The 15,727-nt window shown below is 31.5% G+C and overlaps 1 protein-coding gene across 1 annotated transcript in view; it reads right to left on the bottom strand.

Annotated features, from left to right (window-relative positions):
- The window catches only part of LOC126737130 (tumor necrosis factor receptor superfamily member wengen), a 108,918-nt gene that overhangs the window by 50,774 nt on the left and 42,417 nt on the right, over positions 1–15,727 (bottom strand). Inside the window, exons 2-3 of the mRNA XM_050441879.1 lie at positions 10,854–11,149; positions 6,926–7,146 (exon numbers count right to left, since the gene is read on the bottom strand). Coding sequence (XP_050297836.1) covers positions 6,926–7,146; positions 10,854–11,149 — 517 coding nt within the window. The remainder of the gene's footprint in view (positions 1–6,925; positions 7,147–10,853; positions 11,150–15,727) is intronic.

Here is a 15,727-nt window from a genome sequence, read left to right as displayed (position 1 = left end):
GTTGAAGAACGAATGTTATGCCTATAGGCAATTTTATTCCCCGGATTAATTTCTCCCCAACATCTCGTTAAGCAATTCGTCACTGATAGAACAAAATTAAATTAATGTTTCTCGTATTAATCTAATAAGTTAATTTCCATGGTGGGTTGCAGACACTTTATACGTTTTATGACAAAATTATGCAGCGAAACTTTCAGCAACGCTTCGCCCTATGCGGCAGAATATCTCTAAATGGTTTTTTATGTCTTTTATTTCTCCAGTTTCCATTCGAGCAGGGAATGAACTGCTGATTTGGTTAGTATGGTTCTACGAGGCCTTTAGTGAATGCACATTAAGGAGATCTGATTCTTTTTCGACATTTATACGTTAAATTTTATATAATTTAGCCGGTTTACTGTAAAAGCCATATAATAATTTACTTGTCGAAGCAATTTCCTTTATTCCTCTTTCGCCCGTTTTAGTCCAGATGTTAAAAATATGAGCGTTTGTTTATAGCCGGGACGCGTGTTTATACCTCTATCTTATGCAGACCGGAAATGAACTTCTCATAACGTTTCCTCACCTAAATATTTAAGAGTATATTTTATGGCTTTTGTAAATAATATTCTTCTATTATATGAGAATAAAATCGCGTACATTAAAAGCAAAAAAATTGAGATAGTAAAGAGTTACTCGGGAATAAATATTTGATGTATTATTAAATCGTAATGCATCATCCGGCATAATGGAAAAAAGTGTGAAAATAAAAACAAAAGTTTTTCTTTTAATTTTCACAGTGGCACAGTTCGACGGGTTAATGACGGTCGTAAATCACACTAGTAATTGTCGCATGTGTGTGAGTGCAAAAACTGATGGGACACACGCCAATAGTGTCAGTGCCGAGAAGCCGCTAATTCATACGTACAACGTATATTTGTATCAAGGATATGTACCATGCATGCACCTTTAATTAACTATTTTGATGTTGAAAATTAAACTTAGTAAAAAGTTATTATGACTTATATTATGTTTTTAAAAAAGTCTTCTGAATATTACGGCGTTTGTTTTATAATAATAGTTACATTTGTTTCTGAGATATTAGGGTTTAAAGTCAACGGCCACTTCAAAGATCAGCCTTTGTTTTTAGACACCACTACCAAAATTTACCAATAATTTCGAACATTTTACTTATACTGGTTTGACTTTTAGCAATATTTGTAAAGAATCTTTTTAACTAAAATGTCTTGCTTTCTATATCAGGACAATTATTGGATTATTTGTAATATATTGATTATTTATGTAAGATAATAAAGTGAGTGGTCACCTTGAAAATCAGGCACTGTGTTTAGACCACCAAAAGTCGATATTTCTGAAACTTTTACTCATATTGCTTTGGCTATTAAGTATCAAAATAATGTAAAAAATACTCTACCCAATATCATGCTTTTTACAACATGAAAATAGACCAATTATTTTTCAAGAAAATGCCTTTTAAAATAAATGATCACCTCAAAGATTAGACGTCGTTGTGAGATACTACTATCAAAAGAGCCAAATATAATGCCAAAACTTTTACTTATATTGCTTTGACTCTTAAGAAACATTTGTAAGGAATACTCTACTCCATATATTGCCTTTTATATTATGAAATCAGTTTCATAATTCTCTAAGTTATTGCCCTTTAATCTGAGTTGTCACCTCGAAGATCAGACCTTGTTCTTAGATGCCACTACCAAAAGAGCCCAATAATTCCAAAACTTATTTGTATCCAATAACATGCTGTGAACATAGTCCAATTACTTTGTAAGATAAAGGCTCTTTAAAGTGTTTAGTCACCTTAAAGATCAGACGTCGTTCTTAGACATTACCACCAAAAGAGCTCGATAATTCCAAAACTTTTATTTACTGGCTTTGGCTACTAAGCAGCATTTGTAAAGAATAATCTATCCAATATTTAGTTCTTTATATTATGAAAATGGTTTAATTATTCTTCAAGATAATACCTTTTGAATTAAGTGGTCACATTGAAGATAGCATAGTTCTTATACACAACAACCAAAAGAGCCCAATAATTTCAAAACTTTAACTTATCTGGATTTGACTCTTAAGGAATATTTGTAAAAAATACTCTACCCAGTATCATGCTTAGTATTATTAAAATATTCCAATTATTTTTTAAGATAATGCCCTTTAAAGTGAGCGGTCATTTTGAAGATTAGACGTAAATCTTAGATACCACTACCAAAAATGGTGGATATTTCAGAAACGTTAACTTAAATATTGCTCTCACCCTTAACCAACATTTGTAAGAAATACTGTACCCAATAATATGCTTCTTATAATGTGAAAAAAGTCCAATTACTTTGTAAGATAAAAGCTCTTTAAAGTGTGTAGTCACCTTGAAGATCAGACGTCGTTCTTAGACGTTACCACCAAAAGAGCTCGATAATTCCAAAACTTTTACTTACGTGGCTTTGGCTACTAAGCAGCATTTGTAAAAAATAATCTACCCAATTTTTAGTTCTTTATATTATGAAAATGCTTTAATTATTCTTTAAGGTAATGCCTTTTGACTTGAGTGGTCACTTTGAAGATTAGACGTCAATCTTAGAGACCACTACCAAAAATGGTGAATATTTCAGAAATGTTAACTTATCTTTCACCCTTAACTAACATTTGTAAAGAATACTCTACTCAATAACATGCTTCTTATAATGTGAAAATAGTCTAATTAATTCGTAAGATAAATATCATGAAAATAGATTAATTATTCTTCAAGATAATTAATTGTTAAATTGATTACCTTGAAGATGGTGTCGTTCTTAGACACAACAACCAAAAGAGCCCGATAATTCCAAAACTTTTATTTATATTAGTTCGATCCTAAAGCAACATTTGTAAAGAATTTGATAGTCTAAGACTGGAACAATTTTTTTAAGTTTTAAAACTTGTGTGAATATTGAAACAGAAAATAATTCGTAGTTCCGTAGTGGCGCTCTACCACTGCTATGGATATTAACAGGCCAGGGAAATTAATGCGTCCGTCCACGATAAAACGAAGATATATGGACAATTTCCAGTTAGTGACAATTTGGTCGTTAAAATAGGCACTTTTCCCGTCAATTTACCGATTCTGTTAGCGCGATGTTTGCCGGGGAAAACACGCTTTCATAATTAAAATCGATCGGATCCATACGTTTTCATCGCAATGATATTGTGACTTTTTGCTTATAGAAAAACGGCTCACGACATGGAAAGGATTGATATCTTAATTTGGAGCATAGTAAACTGTACCGTATACGGCCAACTCATAAGCAATTTGAATAAAGCTTAAGAAGAAGAAAAAGAATTAGAGTTAAACATTTGGAGGTTTCGAAGATCCATGAAGACTCCATTAGCGATTATTTTTAAGGAAAGAAGGATAGAATTACTCATTGACGTCATAGCACTAAAGATCCAGAGCAGAATTTCATGTTTAGCTTAGTCAAAAACCTGCACCAGATCACAAGAGACATTAACGCAATTGTTATCTATTTGCCATAAGGGCAAAAAGATAACACATTTTCCTCATAAAAATTGTTTAACCATAACTACGAAATATTCAGGAAATGATGTTTTATGGAATGTTCCTTATGCTCTCTGAACGATCTGTGTTAAATCAGGGATAGTTTGAAATGTAAGGCGCATGGCGAAATATTGAAAGCATGTCAAATGTGTCTAATGAATTGATTATGGTATGATGTCTAATTATTAAATATTTATTATGGTGAAAGTATTATTTTGAGATCAACGAACTCATTTTAAAATGGTGCTCGTCGTCTCTTATAAGCATTTCAAGGCGATTCATATGACGATTAAAAAGTGAAATGTGTTAGAATATTTAAAAGTATTGACGTTTAATTAAAATTTTTTAGGTAATAATTGGATATACTGGCGCTTAGGCTCGCATATTTTACTAAAAATTCCCACCTTTACTCACGTCCTTAGAATGTGACGTTCTTACTATATGTTTTTAAATTTGAATTGAAATTTTGGGAAACGGATATATCTCTTGGTAATAGCGCCAAAGCTACTCAGTGATCAACTTATCGTTGTTGCCAACTTATCGCAATGAGAAATTTATTATTATCTACAGTAGTATTATCTTCCTGAAATTAAAAATTCCAGGATTTTCCAAATTTTAAAGAAAAATGCTGTGCCTTCCTTATGCTAAAGAGCCAATGTTACAAATTTTCGATTTTTGGTTTTTTACATGTTTAAAATTTTTACTATCTTTAAGGCTTTATTTATATGAAAATTTTAAGAAAGACTATATATATGGGTTTGCTACCTATACGGGGCATATCATACCCTTCTTTTTAAATTTCTTAGTAAGTACTTTACAGAACATAAAGTTTTTACCGAAATTGTGCCCCTTTTTTCTTACTTAAATGTAGATTTTAAACCGGAAAAAAAACCTTTTTTTTTAACAAATCCATGTGTCGGCTTTTTTTTACCTTTTTTTATAATTAATTTTTAAAACTTAATTGGCAGGTATCTTTACTTTAGTATGTACAAAAAAGTCGTAATTTCCTTTATTCCAGAAACTTCCCTTTACTTTAAGTAAAACATCCAAAACTATGAGCTAGTGAATTTTAAGTATTCGAGTTTAACTAAATCAAAGTTTTAGGATGCGCTAGAAAATAATCACCATCAGCATGTGAATGTGATGCAATAGAAAATGCAAATTTTGTTTGACAAAAAATCTAATATTAGTATTATTTAATATAAGTAATATTATTTTTATATAATCAATTTAAATTTACCTTAAATGCATTTAGATAACGTACAAAAATTTAAAAAAAAATTAATTTTGCATACAACATTAAATGGTTTAGATCCTTTAGTGTTTGACATAAGTGATTTGTTTCTGACACAAACACTAGACTCATTTATTCTCAGAGAATCAAGATAATTTAAAAGTGAATACAAGTATTACAAGCTTTGAAAGTTGTACAGTGGTAAATTGTATAACATTTGATCTGGAAAAAACATCTGAGGGCATCATAAATTTTAACAGTCGAATGAAAATCAAGATCCTGCAGAGGAAAACAATTTAGAATCATCGTCCTTAGATACCGATTTTTTGCTGCAAAGTCAGGAAATAGAAAAGAAAGATATATCTACATTCTAAGGCTGAGACAGCTAGATTAAAAAAGCTTTCACAATAGCAGCCATGCATGAGAGTTTTCTGGCAATTTATAGACCTAAGTCATGTAGCTACGAATGCTATCGCCATATCGTGACAAAAGTATTGAATATAGTATTTACTCATCTAGGCCATAAAGAATACGAAACCCCAGAAAATAAAATACATCGATCAGCACATTCTAGTGATGAGGTAGCTTTGGATTGTGAAAGGTGTGCCAAATACATAAAGCATATTAAAAGGGTAAGGGAAGCTCGCGATAAATATAAACTGTGTCAAAAAATTAAAAAAAATGACAGTGGGGAATTAATGGGGCCAATAAAAGACATGTATAAAAAAGCAATATTTAACTTCTCATTTAATCACTTTTAATAAGACAAGGATGTAGGATATTTTCAGTAGGATATTTTGCAGCATTATGGCATGAAGCTATTTCAGGCTGAAAAAAAAAGAAGACATCATACGTATATATCACGCATTTTTCACCAAATATATTCGAGATAATAAAGAAATAATAATTTGGTATGACAATTGCACATCTCAAAATAAAAATTGATGCTTATTTTTTGCCTTGTTTTTTCAATTAAAAGTCATGAAATAAGTGCTGATTCAATATCAATGTGTTATTTTGAAGCAGTCCATATTTCACGGCTGCTGATTCATTGCACCACATAATTGAAATAAAAACTAAGGGACAAAAAAATATGTATGCCTATGTCAGAAGTTCTACAAAAACAATACCGATTGTTAAGGTTATGAATTATCATTTTTTTTTTAAATGGCAACGTTTTAAGTTATCATTTACAAAAATTAAATATATATATATATACATACAACAAAGATATCAAGGAAGTAACTGTTATGGTTCAAAAAATTGTTTTTTTAAATAAAATATGGCGGTACCGAAGATTCACTAATATGTCTATTCAAAAAGTAGCTACTATGATCAAACCACATGGAGCATTAAAAGATACGGACATTCTATCAGATAAACAAAATATATGTATATTTTACTGAATAGTACTACTACTTGTGTCTTTTATATATAAATATAAATTAATTTTTTTTAAACCGCTGTATAAAATCAATTTTTATTTCAGCTGCTTTTGTCGTCGTAGAGAATATTTAATTGCTTGCAATTTCTGTTAAATTTATATATAATATAAAATAGGAAGAGTGTTTTTTTCATAAATATTTTTTGAAAGTAATAAAGTTTGAAAATAATAAAAAATAAAAAATAAAACAAACAAACTTTTTCAAAAGCTGGGAAGTGTTTCTTGTTTATTGTTTTACTCTTACGCTTTTTTAATAATTTGTTAATCTAGTTGAGTATTATAGTATTGATTAAAAAGAACAGCGAATGTTTAGAAAATATAACATTTGCCCTTTTTGCTAACACTTTACTCTGAACCTCGAAAGAAGAACATTTAAAACATTTGCTTTGTTTTTATTCAAATAGAAGCAATAGAGTAATTTAAAATCAAGTTTCACACCAAGTAAAGGTCTATTTATAAGCATTTTTTCTGTAAAAAATTATAATTCAAAAAACAAATTTTCTAGAAAAAATGCTTTTTTTTTTCTTCAAACTATCAATTGTAACATTTGCTCTTTTTTAAGGAGTGCAGTGCTAATAACATCGCTTTATGAATCATAAATTGACAATTTAGAAAAAGGAGACATGTTGGCAATGTCGCACTAATTTTTATGAAAAATTTCGTTGAAATTCTTTAGGTTATAACTTGATTTAATCGTACTTACCAGCTTCGAAGTTTTCTTTAAGTCGCCGCCATTGACGGGCCTGATGCAAAGAATACAGGGTGATCACAAGAAAAAACAGGATGCACGCGAACACCGCCGAAGTTAACGCGATCGCCTGCCAATCCCAGACGAGGGTTTCGGCACTGGAAAAGGGCGCCTCCGAACTGGCCACCTCCAGTGCCGCAGGTGGGAGGGTTTTACCCTGAACCTCGTCACCAAACCTAAAAATAATAATAGATTTATCAACTTATCTGGCAACACTGGCTGTTGAGATGACTTGGAGCCGTATACTAATCATATTCGCAGTGTTGCCAGAAGAAATAATGATATCAATAAACTTAATAACTGATATTTGTTGACGTAAAGTAAAATTCTTATGCACTTAACCCTTAGCTGTATATGAGGTAGAGCTAGTAAATTACTTGAGTCCAGAAAGTTTTATAAAGAATTTTATTTGGATTTTTTTCCAATCTTTAAAGCAGAGATGACATTTAGCTGAACAGGATCGCCGTTATTATTTTTAAAAGATTCTTTTATTCTAATACCTTGAACAAGTTCCTTTAGCTTAAAGAAATCCTTGAAAGACAATTCCTCAACTTTAAATGGTTTGCCTTGATTTTTTGCTTGCTATATTATTGACATATACTGCTTAGGTAGGTAAATAAGTAATGCCCTTTTAAAGTTTTTATTGAACGTTCAATAACAGAATGTGTGTGGTCGCCCACTTACTTACTTGCTTTCTTGCAGAATTTATGTGATATTGAATTAACATTATTCAAAGTTGATACAGCATGAATAGTATATAAAGGAGAAATAAATATACTTGTATTCTGCTCAACACAATTGTCACTCTAAAAGATGACATCTAGACTAGCAGAAGCATTGGCATCTAAATTCACTAAATAGTACCACAAACAGGAACCTATTTCGTTGGCGCCTCTGTTAGCATGACATGTAAAAGAAAAATCGTCAGTACATTGCATTTCGTATAAGATCAGATTATACACATTCAGTTTATAATAAAAGGATTACGTTTTTATCAGCAGATTTTATATCACTTTCTTTTTCCTGCCTTGATAGATTTCGTTCCTCGATGTATTTATAATACTGTTCAAGAACTGCCTTTTCTGCATCACTGGAATTCTGAAAACCCAAACAAAAATCACGCTGATCTTTCTTAGAGATGTAAAAAGAAATGTTAAACTCTTATTTTAAAAATTGGGTAATTAGGATTCACAACACTGAAAGAATGCCTGGATGATATGGAAACTGGCGTCGAATGACATTATTTTTAAAAAATGTGCTGCAGTACAATCATAATTGAGTTCAGAAACTTGGAAAATATGAAAATTGAATAAAAAATTATACTACAAAGTCTGGAAAAATTTACTCTAAAAGACTTTGACACATGGAGAATGATAAAAGTTTACCTTGAAGAACTTTAAACATATTGCATCGAAAAGTTTAGAAAAAAAATATTTAAAAAAAAACTCCAAACATCTGAAAGATATTAATTACTATTCGAAATTCATAAAAATATGAAAATAACCTCAAATGCCCGGAGTAGAACAAGAATTGACATCAAAAGCCTCGCAAACATGAAATGCCTCAAACAAAATAAAAATAACGACAAAATCTCGAACATATAAAAAATACACCAATTGCCAGGAACACATAAAAAAATTGACTGAATAATTGTAAGATATAAAAAATTGTTTAAAACTCCTGGAATAGGAAAACAAATTACTCGAAAAGCCTGGAAGGCCTAACAATTGAGTCCTTACAATCGGGCATACTCGTATGACTGATCGTGTTGGCACTATTATCATATGATACGAAAAGTAGTAGTACCATAGAAATTTAAAGCAGGGATGACGTAAACTAACATGTCTCACTCTTAACCTTTAGTTAGATTGCTCAATACCACGTAATATCGTAATGAAAAACCCATAAAGAAATTCTGTTTAATTTTTCTTTAGCGATTATCTTAAAAAGTCGAGGAATGAACATTTCTGGGCAGCCTAAACAAGAATTTCAATAAAATTTCGTAAGTGCCGACATAGGAACCTATTTCGTTGGGACCTCTGTTAGCATGACATGTAAAAGAAAAACCATCAGTACGTTGCATTTCGTATAAGGCCATATTATACACACTCAGTTTATAATAAAAGGATTACGTTTTCATCATCAGATTTTGTATCACTTTCTTTTTCTTGCCTTGATAGATTTTGTTTCTCGATGTATTTATAATACTGTTCAAGAACTGCCTTTTCTGCATCACTGGAATTCTGAAAACCCAAACAAAAATCACGCTGATCTTTCTTAGAGATGTAAAAAGAAATGTTGGACTCTTATTTTAAAAATGGGCTAATTAGGATTTTTACAACACTGGAAGAATGCCTGGATGATATGGAAACTGGCGTCGAATGACATTATTTTTAAAAAATGTGCTGCAGTACAATCATAATTGAGTTCAGAAACTTGGGAAATATGAAAATTGAATAAAAAATTATACTACAAAGTCTGGAAAAATTTACTCTAAAAGACTTTAAAACATGGAGAATCGTAAAAGTTTACCTTGAAGAACTTTAAAAATATTGCATCGAAAAGTTTAGAAAAAAAATATAAAAAAAAACTCCAAACATCTGAAAGATATTAATTACTATTCGAAATTCATAAAAATATGAAAATAACCTCAAATGCCTGGAGTAGAACAAGAATTGACATCAAAAGCCTCGCAAACATGAAATACCTCAAACAAAATAAAAATAACGACAAAATCTCGAACGTATAAAAAATACACCAATTGCCAGGAACACTTAAAAAAATTGACTGAATAATTGTAAGATATAAAAAATTGTTTAAAACTCCTGGAATAGAAAACAAATTACTCGAAAAGCCTGGAAGGCCTGACAATTGAGTAATTACAATCGGGCATACTCGTATGACTGATCGTGTTGGCACTATTATCATATGATACGAAAAGTAGTAGTACCATAGAAATTTAAAGCAGGGATGACGTAAACTAACATGTCTCACTCTTAACCTTTAGTTGGATTGCTCAATACCGCGCAACTCCGTTTAATTTTTCTTTAGCGATTTTCTTAAAAAGTTTCAAGGAATGAAAATTTCTTGGCAGCCTAAACAAGAATTTCAATAAAATTTCGTAAGTGCCGACATAGCGCATTAAACTGATGTAAATAAACGCTTTGGCGTCTTTACTATTACGCAATTCTTGCCTATTGATGGTGACAAAAATTTACATCGGGCACTTACATCACTTAAAATATTCACTAACAGAACAGAAACACAAGCACTTAATTCACCAAAAAAAAAAGAAAAAAAAGATTAATATGCAGAGCGCGCGTTTCTAAATCGTCCGTGTAATAATTGTTATTCACTACTAAATGGTCGACCACCATTTACAAAACCATCACCTGGCTGGCTGGTTGGAGTTTGACCCACTTCAACCCGATTTTCGTTGAAATATCGAACTGGTCGCGTAGGTTACAATACACCAAATCGATATATAAATAACAATGCAATCGGAGAAATCATTATTCTCGTATTTAAATGGGCATTTGCCATTGGTCGTTGGCTCATTAAAAAAAAAAAAATCACGGCCTTATGAAATTTATCGTCAACGGTGCTCGATGGAACGAAACAAAACGATTAGTTATTGTCAACTCCATGAAGGTAAATTCGTTCGGTTTGCATTTATTGCTTAATTTGCTATATAATGCAGCTTGAATTAACTGATTGGAAGCACTACAAGCATAATGCCTAAGAAAAAAGTGCGCCTTGTGAGCCTGCCTCGTCATTCCTCGCTTTTTTAAGTAAGCGAATCGTTTAAAATAAAAATAATATTGTATCTGTCAAATCCCTGGTCTGAAAACATAAATTCTTCCCTAATCTAATATATACTAGCCTCCAGATAATCTCCTCCTCTTTTCTTCGATGCTTCTCGTGTCGGTGTTTCTCATGGTGGTGCCTATGGTGGTTTCCGCTACCCGTTCCTAATATATCAATAATCGGACCGCAAAGTGTATCTCTGTGCAATTCGCACGGCCTCAACACCACCGATCCTTGCGAACACTCCGTACAATTCATACAAATCTGTTCATTAGCATTCAGGTACTGGTTATCTGGGCAAATTGAGGCAAGAACTGACGTTATGGTGACCGCTAGGAGGCACAGGTATGGGATGTAGGCATTTATCGCTACCTGGAACATGAAAAAAGTCTATCAGTTCAGTTTCAACTATCCGTAATTTGATCTTTTATTAGTGGTGATGATCGAAACATGGATATAATGTTGTTTTATCCATTAAAAAATTTGTTGGAGGATGTGATGATTGTACTAATAAGAGTGATATTGGAAAAACCCAAATTAAAACTTACTAAATTGGTTAGCAAAAATTGGCTGGAAAAGAGTATCATGTCGATGGGCTTATACCAATTTTTTTGTGATTTTGGGAAAACGGTTAGTGGCATCGAAAATCGGATTTAACTATTAAAGTAGTTGTTACTATTAAGAGTTCCATATTCCTGTCCATGTTTTAAGATTTGTTTTGTTATTTTGGAATAGCCATCAGAGGCTCTGAATCTTTTATTAAATTAGTTAAAAAAATCTGCTTAAAACAAATACCATATCGCCGAATTTTTTCCATTTTTTAGAATTTTGGTAACACTGTTAGTGGCACCAAAAATCTGATTTTACTGCTAAATTATTTGGAAAAAATTGGTTAGAAAACAGTACTATGTCGATGACATTATTCCATTTTTTTTGGTTTTTCTACGATTTTACGAAAATTTTTATAAACTGTTAGTATTATCAAAAATCTGATTTTACTACTAAATTAGTTGCAAAAAATGAGCTATAAAACAGTACCATGCCGATGGGTTTATTCAAATTTTTAAGATTTCTTAGTCTTTCTTTTGGCAGAAAGTACATTTGTAAAAAAATGTGAGAATTTTATTTCAATAATCAATTAAGTGTACGGGTAATCTGGTAGTGTTTCTTTTTGTTTTTAAATTCTTTTTAATATTATGTTATGATATTTCCGTTCTCAATTTTTTTTAGGTAATACGTACAGATTCCAGGCTTTTTTATATATAATTTTTTATCTATAATTTTTTTTTGTATTTTAGGTTAAATAGAGCAGCGTATAGCTAGACATCGCCTATGTAGCGTAGCATTGTTTGGTGATAATAAAGTCATTTATATTATTATTATTATTATTTTATTCTTAGAACATTGAAAGGCTAGAATTAGTAAACAACAACTTTGTTTGAGTTCAACATGTGCACAGGGGCCAGGGGGGTGTTTTGTTTATAAATATATTCATCGATTCTCTGTTGTCAAGTTTACACGCATTTTCAGAAGAGGAAATTTTCAGCCATATATCAACACTTATCATAATGTTAATTTAACTTATTGACGTTTTTATTTTAAAAATAAAAAGTAGAAATAGATATGCTAAACGCAAAAATAACATCTTCAAAGCAAAAGAGAAATTATTAACATTCTTATTCCTAAAACCGCTTCTAAAAAATTTGAAATGGCAACACCGCAGGTAAAAGCTGCTGTCATCTTGTGAAATATCATCTTGGCAAACGGCTTTATGTTTAGATTCGGCATTTGTGAAGTTCTGTGTTTTTTCTTTAGTTTTTGGTTAAAAAAGGAAAAAGGTTGAGTCATTTCAGTGTTTTAGTTAATTGTTACGATAGTAAAACGATCTTTTAGTAAATATATAATTAAAGTAAATATATACCGATATTGTCCTAAATTCATATCAAGAGACAACCGTCGTCACAAACGTAGAATAATAAAAACTTATTAAGAAATCTATAATAGATATAAAATATTTAAGTTCCGAAGTACGTAACGCATAAAGAGTTCACAAACGGTAATATTTTTTACATAATTTGAAGCATATAATCTATTAATAATAAATATTTATCACGTAAATATTTTTTGACGACGTCAATGGTGAAGATTACTTGTGTCAGTGGCGCTCGAGCGGCGTTGCGATGTTGTTGCCTTTTTCTCTAATATACGTTATATACATTCATTTAACATTAAACGTTGACTGCTTTATAGACTATCTTATCATATTTTACGAAATAAAAAGCTTCATATTTTATTGAAGAGGAATAATATTCTTTTGCGCCTGTCAAAATAAGTGACAATGTTTTATGATATGTGTGTTTTTTGTGCCATTTCTACATAAGTAATTGGCATCGATGCATCAGAGATATCGCAAGCAAACAAACTGCCCATAGTTCCATGGCAGTGCTAATTCTAGCCTTTCAATGTTCTAAGATTCTATTTTTCACGCTTGTGGGGTGTTTAGAATATTTAGCCGGGAGCTCAGTTACAAGACTTAAAATGCTTTGTTTTTTAGGTTGAAAGTGTTCGTCGGATTATAGCGGTAGTTCTATTTAAGACTACCGCTTTTTGCATATTGGTAAGTATTGACGTATGTGTGTTAAGTTCTTTTAAATGTTCTTTATGTTTAGCATAAACAATACCATTGCAGGGAATTACAATCGCTTTTATTTCAATTAGTTTTGATCCCCAGATTTATTTCAGTTCGTTATCCAGCGGTCTGTATTTTTGGTGTTTTTGATTGTATGCCCTACCTATGTTTTCATCAAGGGGCACTGCGAAATCTAAAACAACTATTAACTGCAACTGCGAAATCTAAAACAAGCAAACTATTATGGCATTTTGGTTCGTTTCCTCTAGGATTTTTAGCCCTAGATAAGTTGCTGAAAAATTGCAAGGTGGAGAGGTTTGCCTAGACCGCTATGCCGACTAAGATAGGCAGTTGGTGTCAGTTGGTTATATCAAATCAAACCAAATTGTTTTTATTTGTTAAATATTTAAGCAACAACATTAGTAATAAAAAATCATAATATAAACATTAAGGACTTCGCGATTTTTAAAACCGATCCACAAGATATGCATCATAAAGCATAACTATGTGGTGCAGACCTTTAAAGCTAAACCTAAACCTTACATGCTGATGTTATATGCTTGATTGATTCCTCTTCAGCTTTGCAAAATCTGCATCTGGTGTTTTCTATTTTGCTTTTCAAGGTGTTTTTTTCATAACATCTTGTTGGAAATACTTGGTCCCGTATTACATGGAGTGCATTATCATTCTCATGATAATGCACTCCATGGGAAAATCCTTGAGTCAGCTAAGTATGGATGATTCAAGATCTGCATTTTCTTGGCGGACACTGAAAAAATCTGCCATGCATTATTTTCTGCTGCCAGTTTTCTTTAATTTTCTGTTTCGGGCAGTGCTTTCCCTAGATTCAGCGTCAATAAATGGATGTCCAGAACAATCAGGTGGCGGTAGAACGGTAAATTTTTGCTTGTAATTTAGTTTTCGGTTTCATTGTCATTTCCGCTTCTTTTCTAGGTAAGTACAGTCGTTCTATTGCTGAGGTTGGGTGGTGCATTTGGTGTTTTGTTAGCGTTGTAAGTTGCACTAATTCATCTAATACTTGAAGGTCTGTATTCATCCTGTTTATTACACCAAAAGTATATGCTACTTTAGCGTATAGGTTTCATTATGTTTTTAGTGTTCAGGTAGGTTTTTTAACACATTAACTCTTTTAATAACTCTTTTAAAGAATATCATAATATAATCTCATATTAACTCTTTCTGGCAATATATGTTTTGTTTTTTCTTGGCTACTTTTTTGTTTTATATTTAGACCTTGCTTAAGTCCTAGATAATTATATATACGTGTATATATGTATATATAACTGTCTTCTTGTCCGAAATTTGCGATTCTCGTTAAATATTTTCATATCTTACAACTTTGCCTTCATCTAAGTACATGGTAGCACCCATTTTTATCTTGATGGTACTGCTAAAAGCTCATACCTGGTATGGTACTGCTAAAAGCTCAAGAGTACTTTGAAGCTGTTTAGGGTTTTTGGCGTAGTACTTGAGGTCCTAGATATAGAACAGATGAGAAAGAATTTTACTTAGTGGATTCAGAGCTAAGCCAAACCAGACAGGATAGGCTGTCGCCCTGGAAGATGCCTCTTCGGATTTTAATCTCATCTGTTTTATATAGGGTGTTATAAACATGTATTCTAAGATGCGTCCCCTTAGAGCTATAGCCCACGCAAATTTCTTAAAGAAAATCGAATATTTGAAACAGTATAACTACAGTAATGCCTCAAATCTTCTTAAAATTTGTATGTCCCCAATTTGTTTTATATTTTTTGGATGCTCTTTTTATTTTCCGTCCCAACAATGATGTAAATCCAATTTTAGGAAGTGATTCAGGGAAGCTCACCCTTCTGATGGCCCATATCTTATGTTTCCGATAAAAAAAAAATGAAAACCTAGAAACACCATCTAGTTAACCATCAAAAAATCTAAAATTTTCATCTCTTGCATTTTTTCGATATAATTAAGCGTTTTTGAGAAAATCGCTTATAAACGAAAAGGAAACATTAAACCCCATTAAGCTATTAACTAAGAAGAAACGAAATGAGCCGTGACTGCTTTAATTTTTGTCAAATCAAATTCTTTTTATCAAAAAATTGCAAAAAAGGATAATTTTATATTTTTTCATGGCTAATTAGATGGTGTTCTAGACTTAATTATTTTATTGGTAACATAAGATATGGGTCTTCATAAGGATAAGCCCCCCAAAGTTCTTCCCTAAAATTTGGTTTACACTAATTTTGAAAGGGAAAATGTCAAAAGGATACAAAAAAAAGGGACTTGCAAATTTTCAAAAGATTTAACGCATAACTGTAGTCAGT

Source organism: Anthonomus grandis, chromosome 6, assembly GCF_022605725.1.
Source record: "Anthonomus grandis grandis chromosome 6, icAntGran1.3, whole genome shotgun sequence".
NCBI lineage: Eukaryota > Metazoa > Arthropoda > Insecta > Coleoptera > Curculionidae > Anthonomus > Anthonomus grandis.
This window is presented reverse-complemented; position numbering and strand designations above follow the sequence as displayed.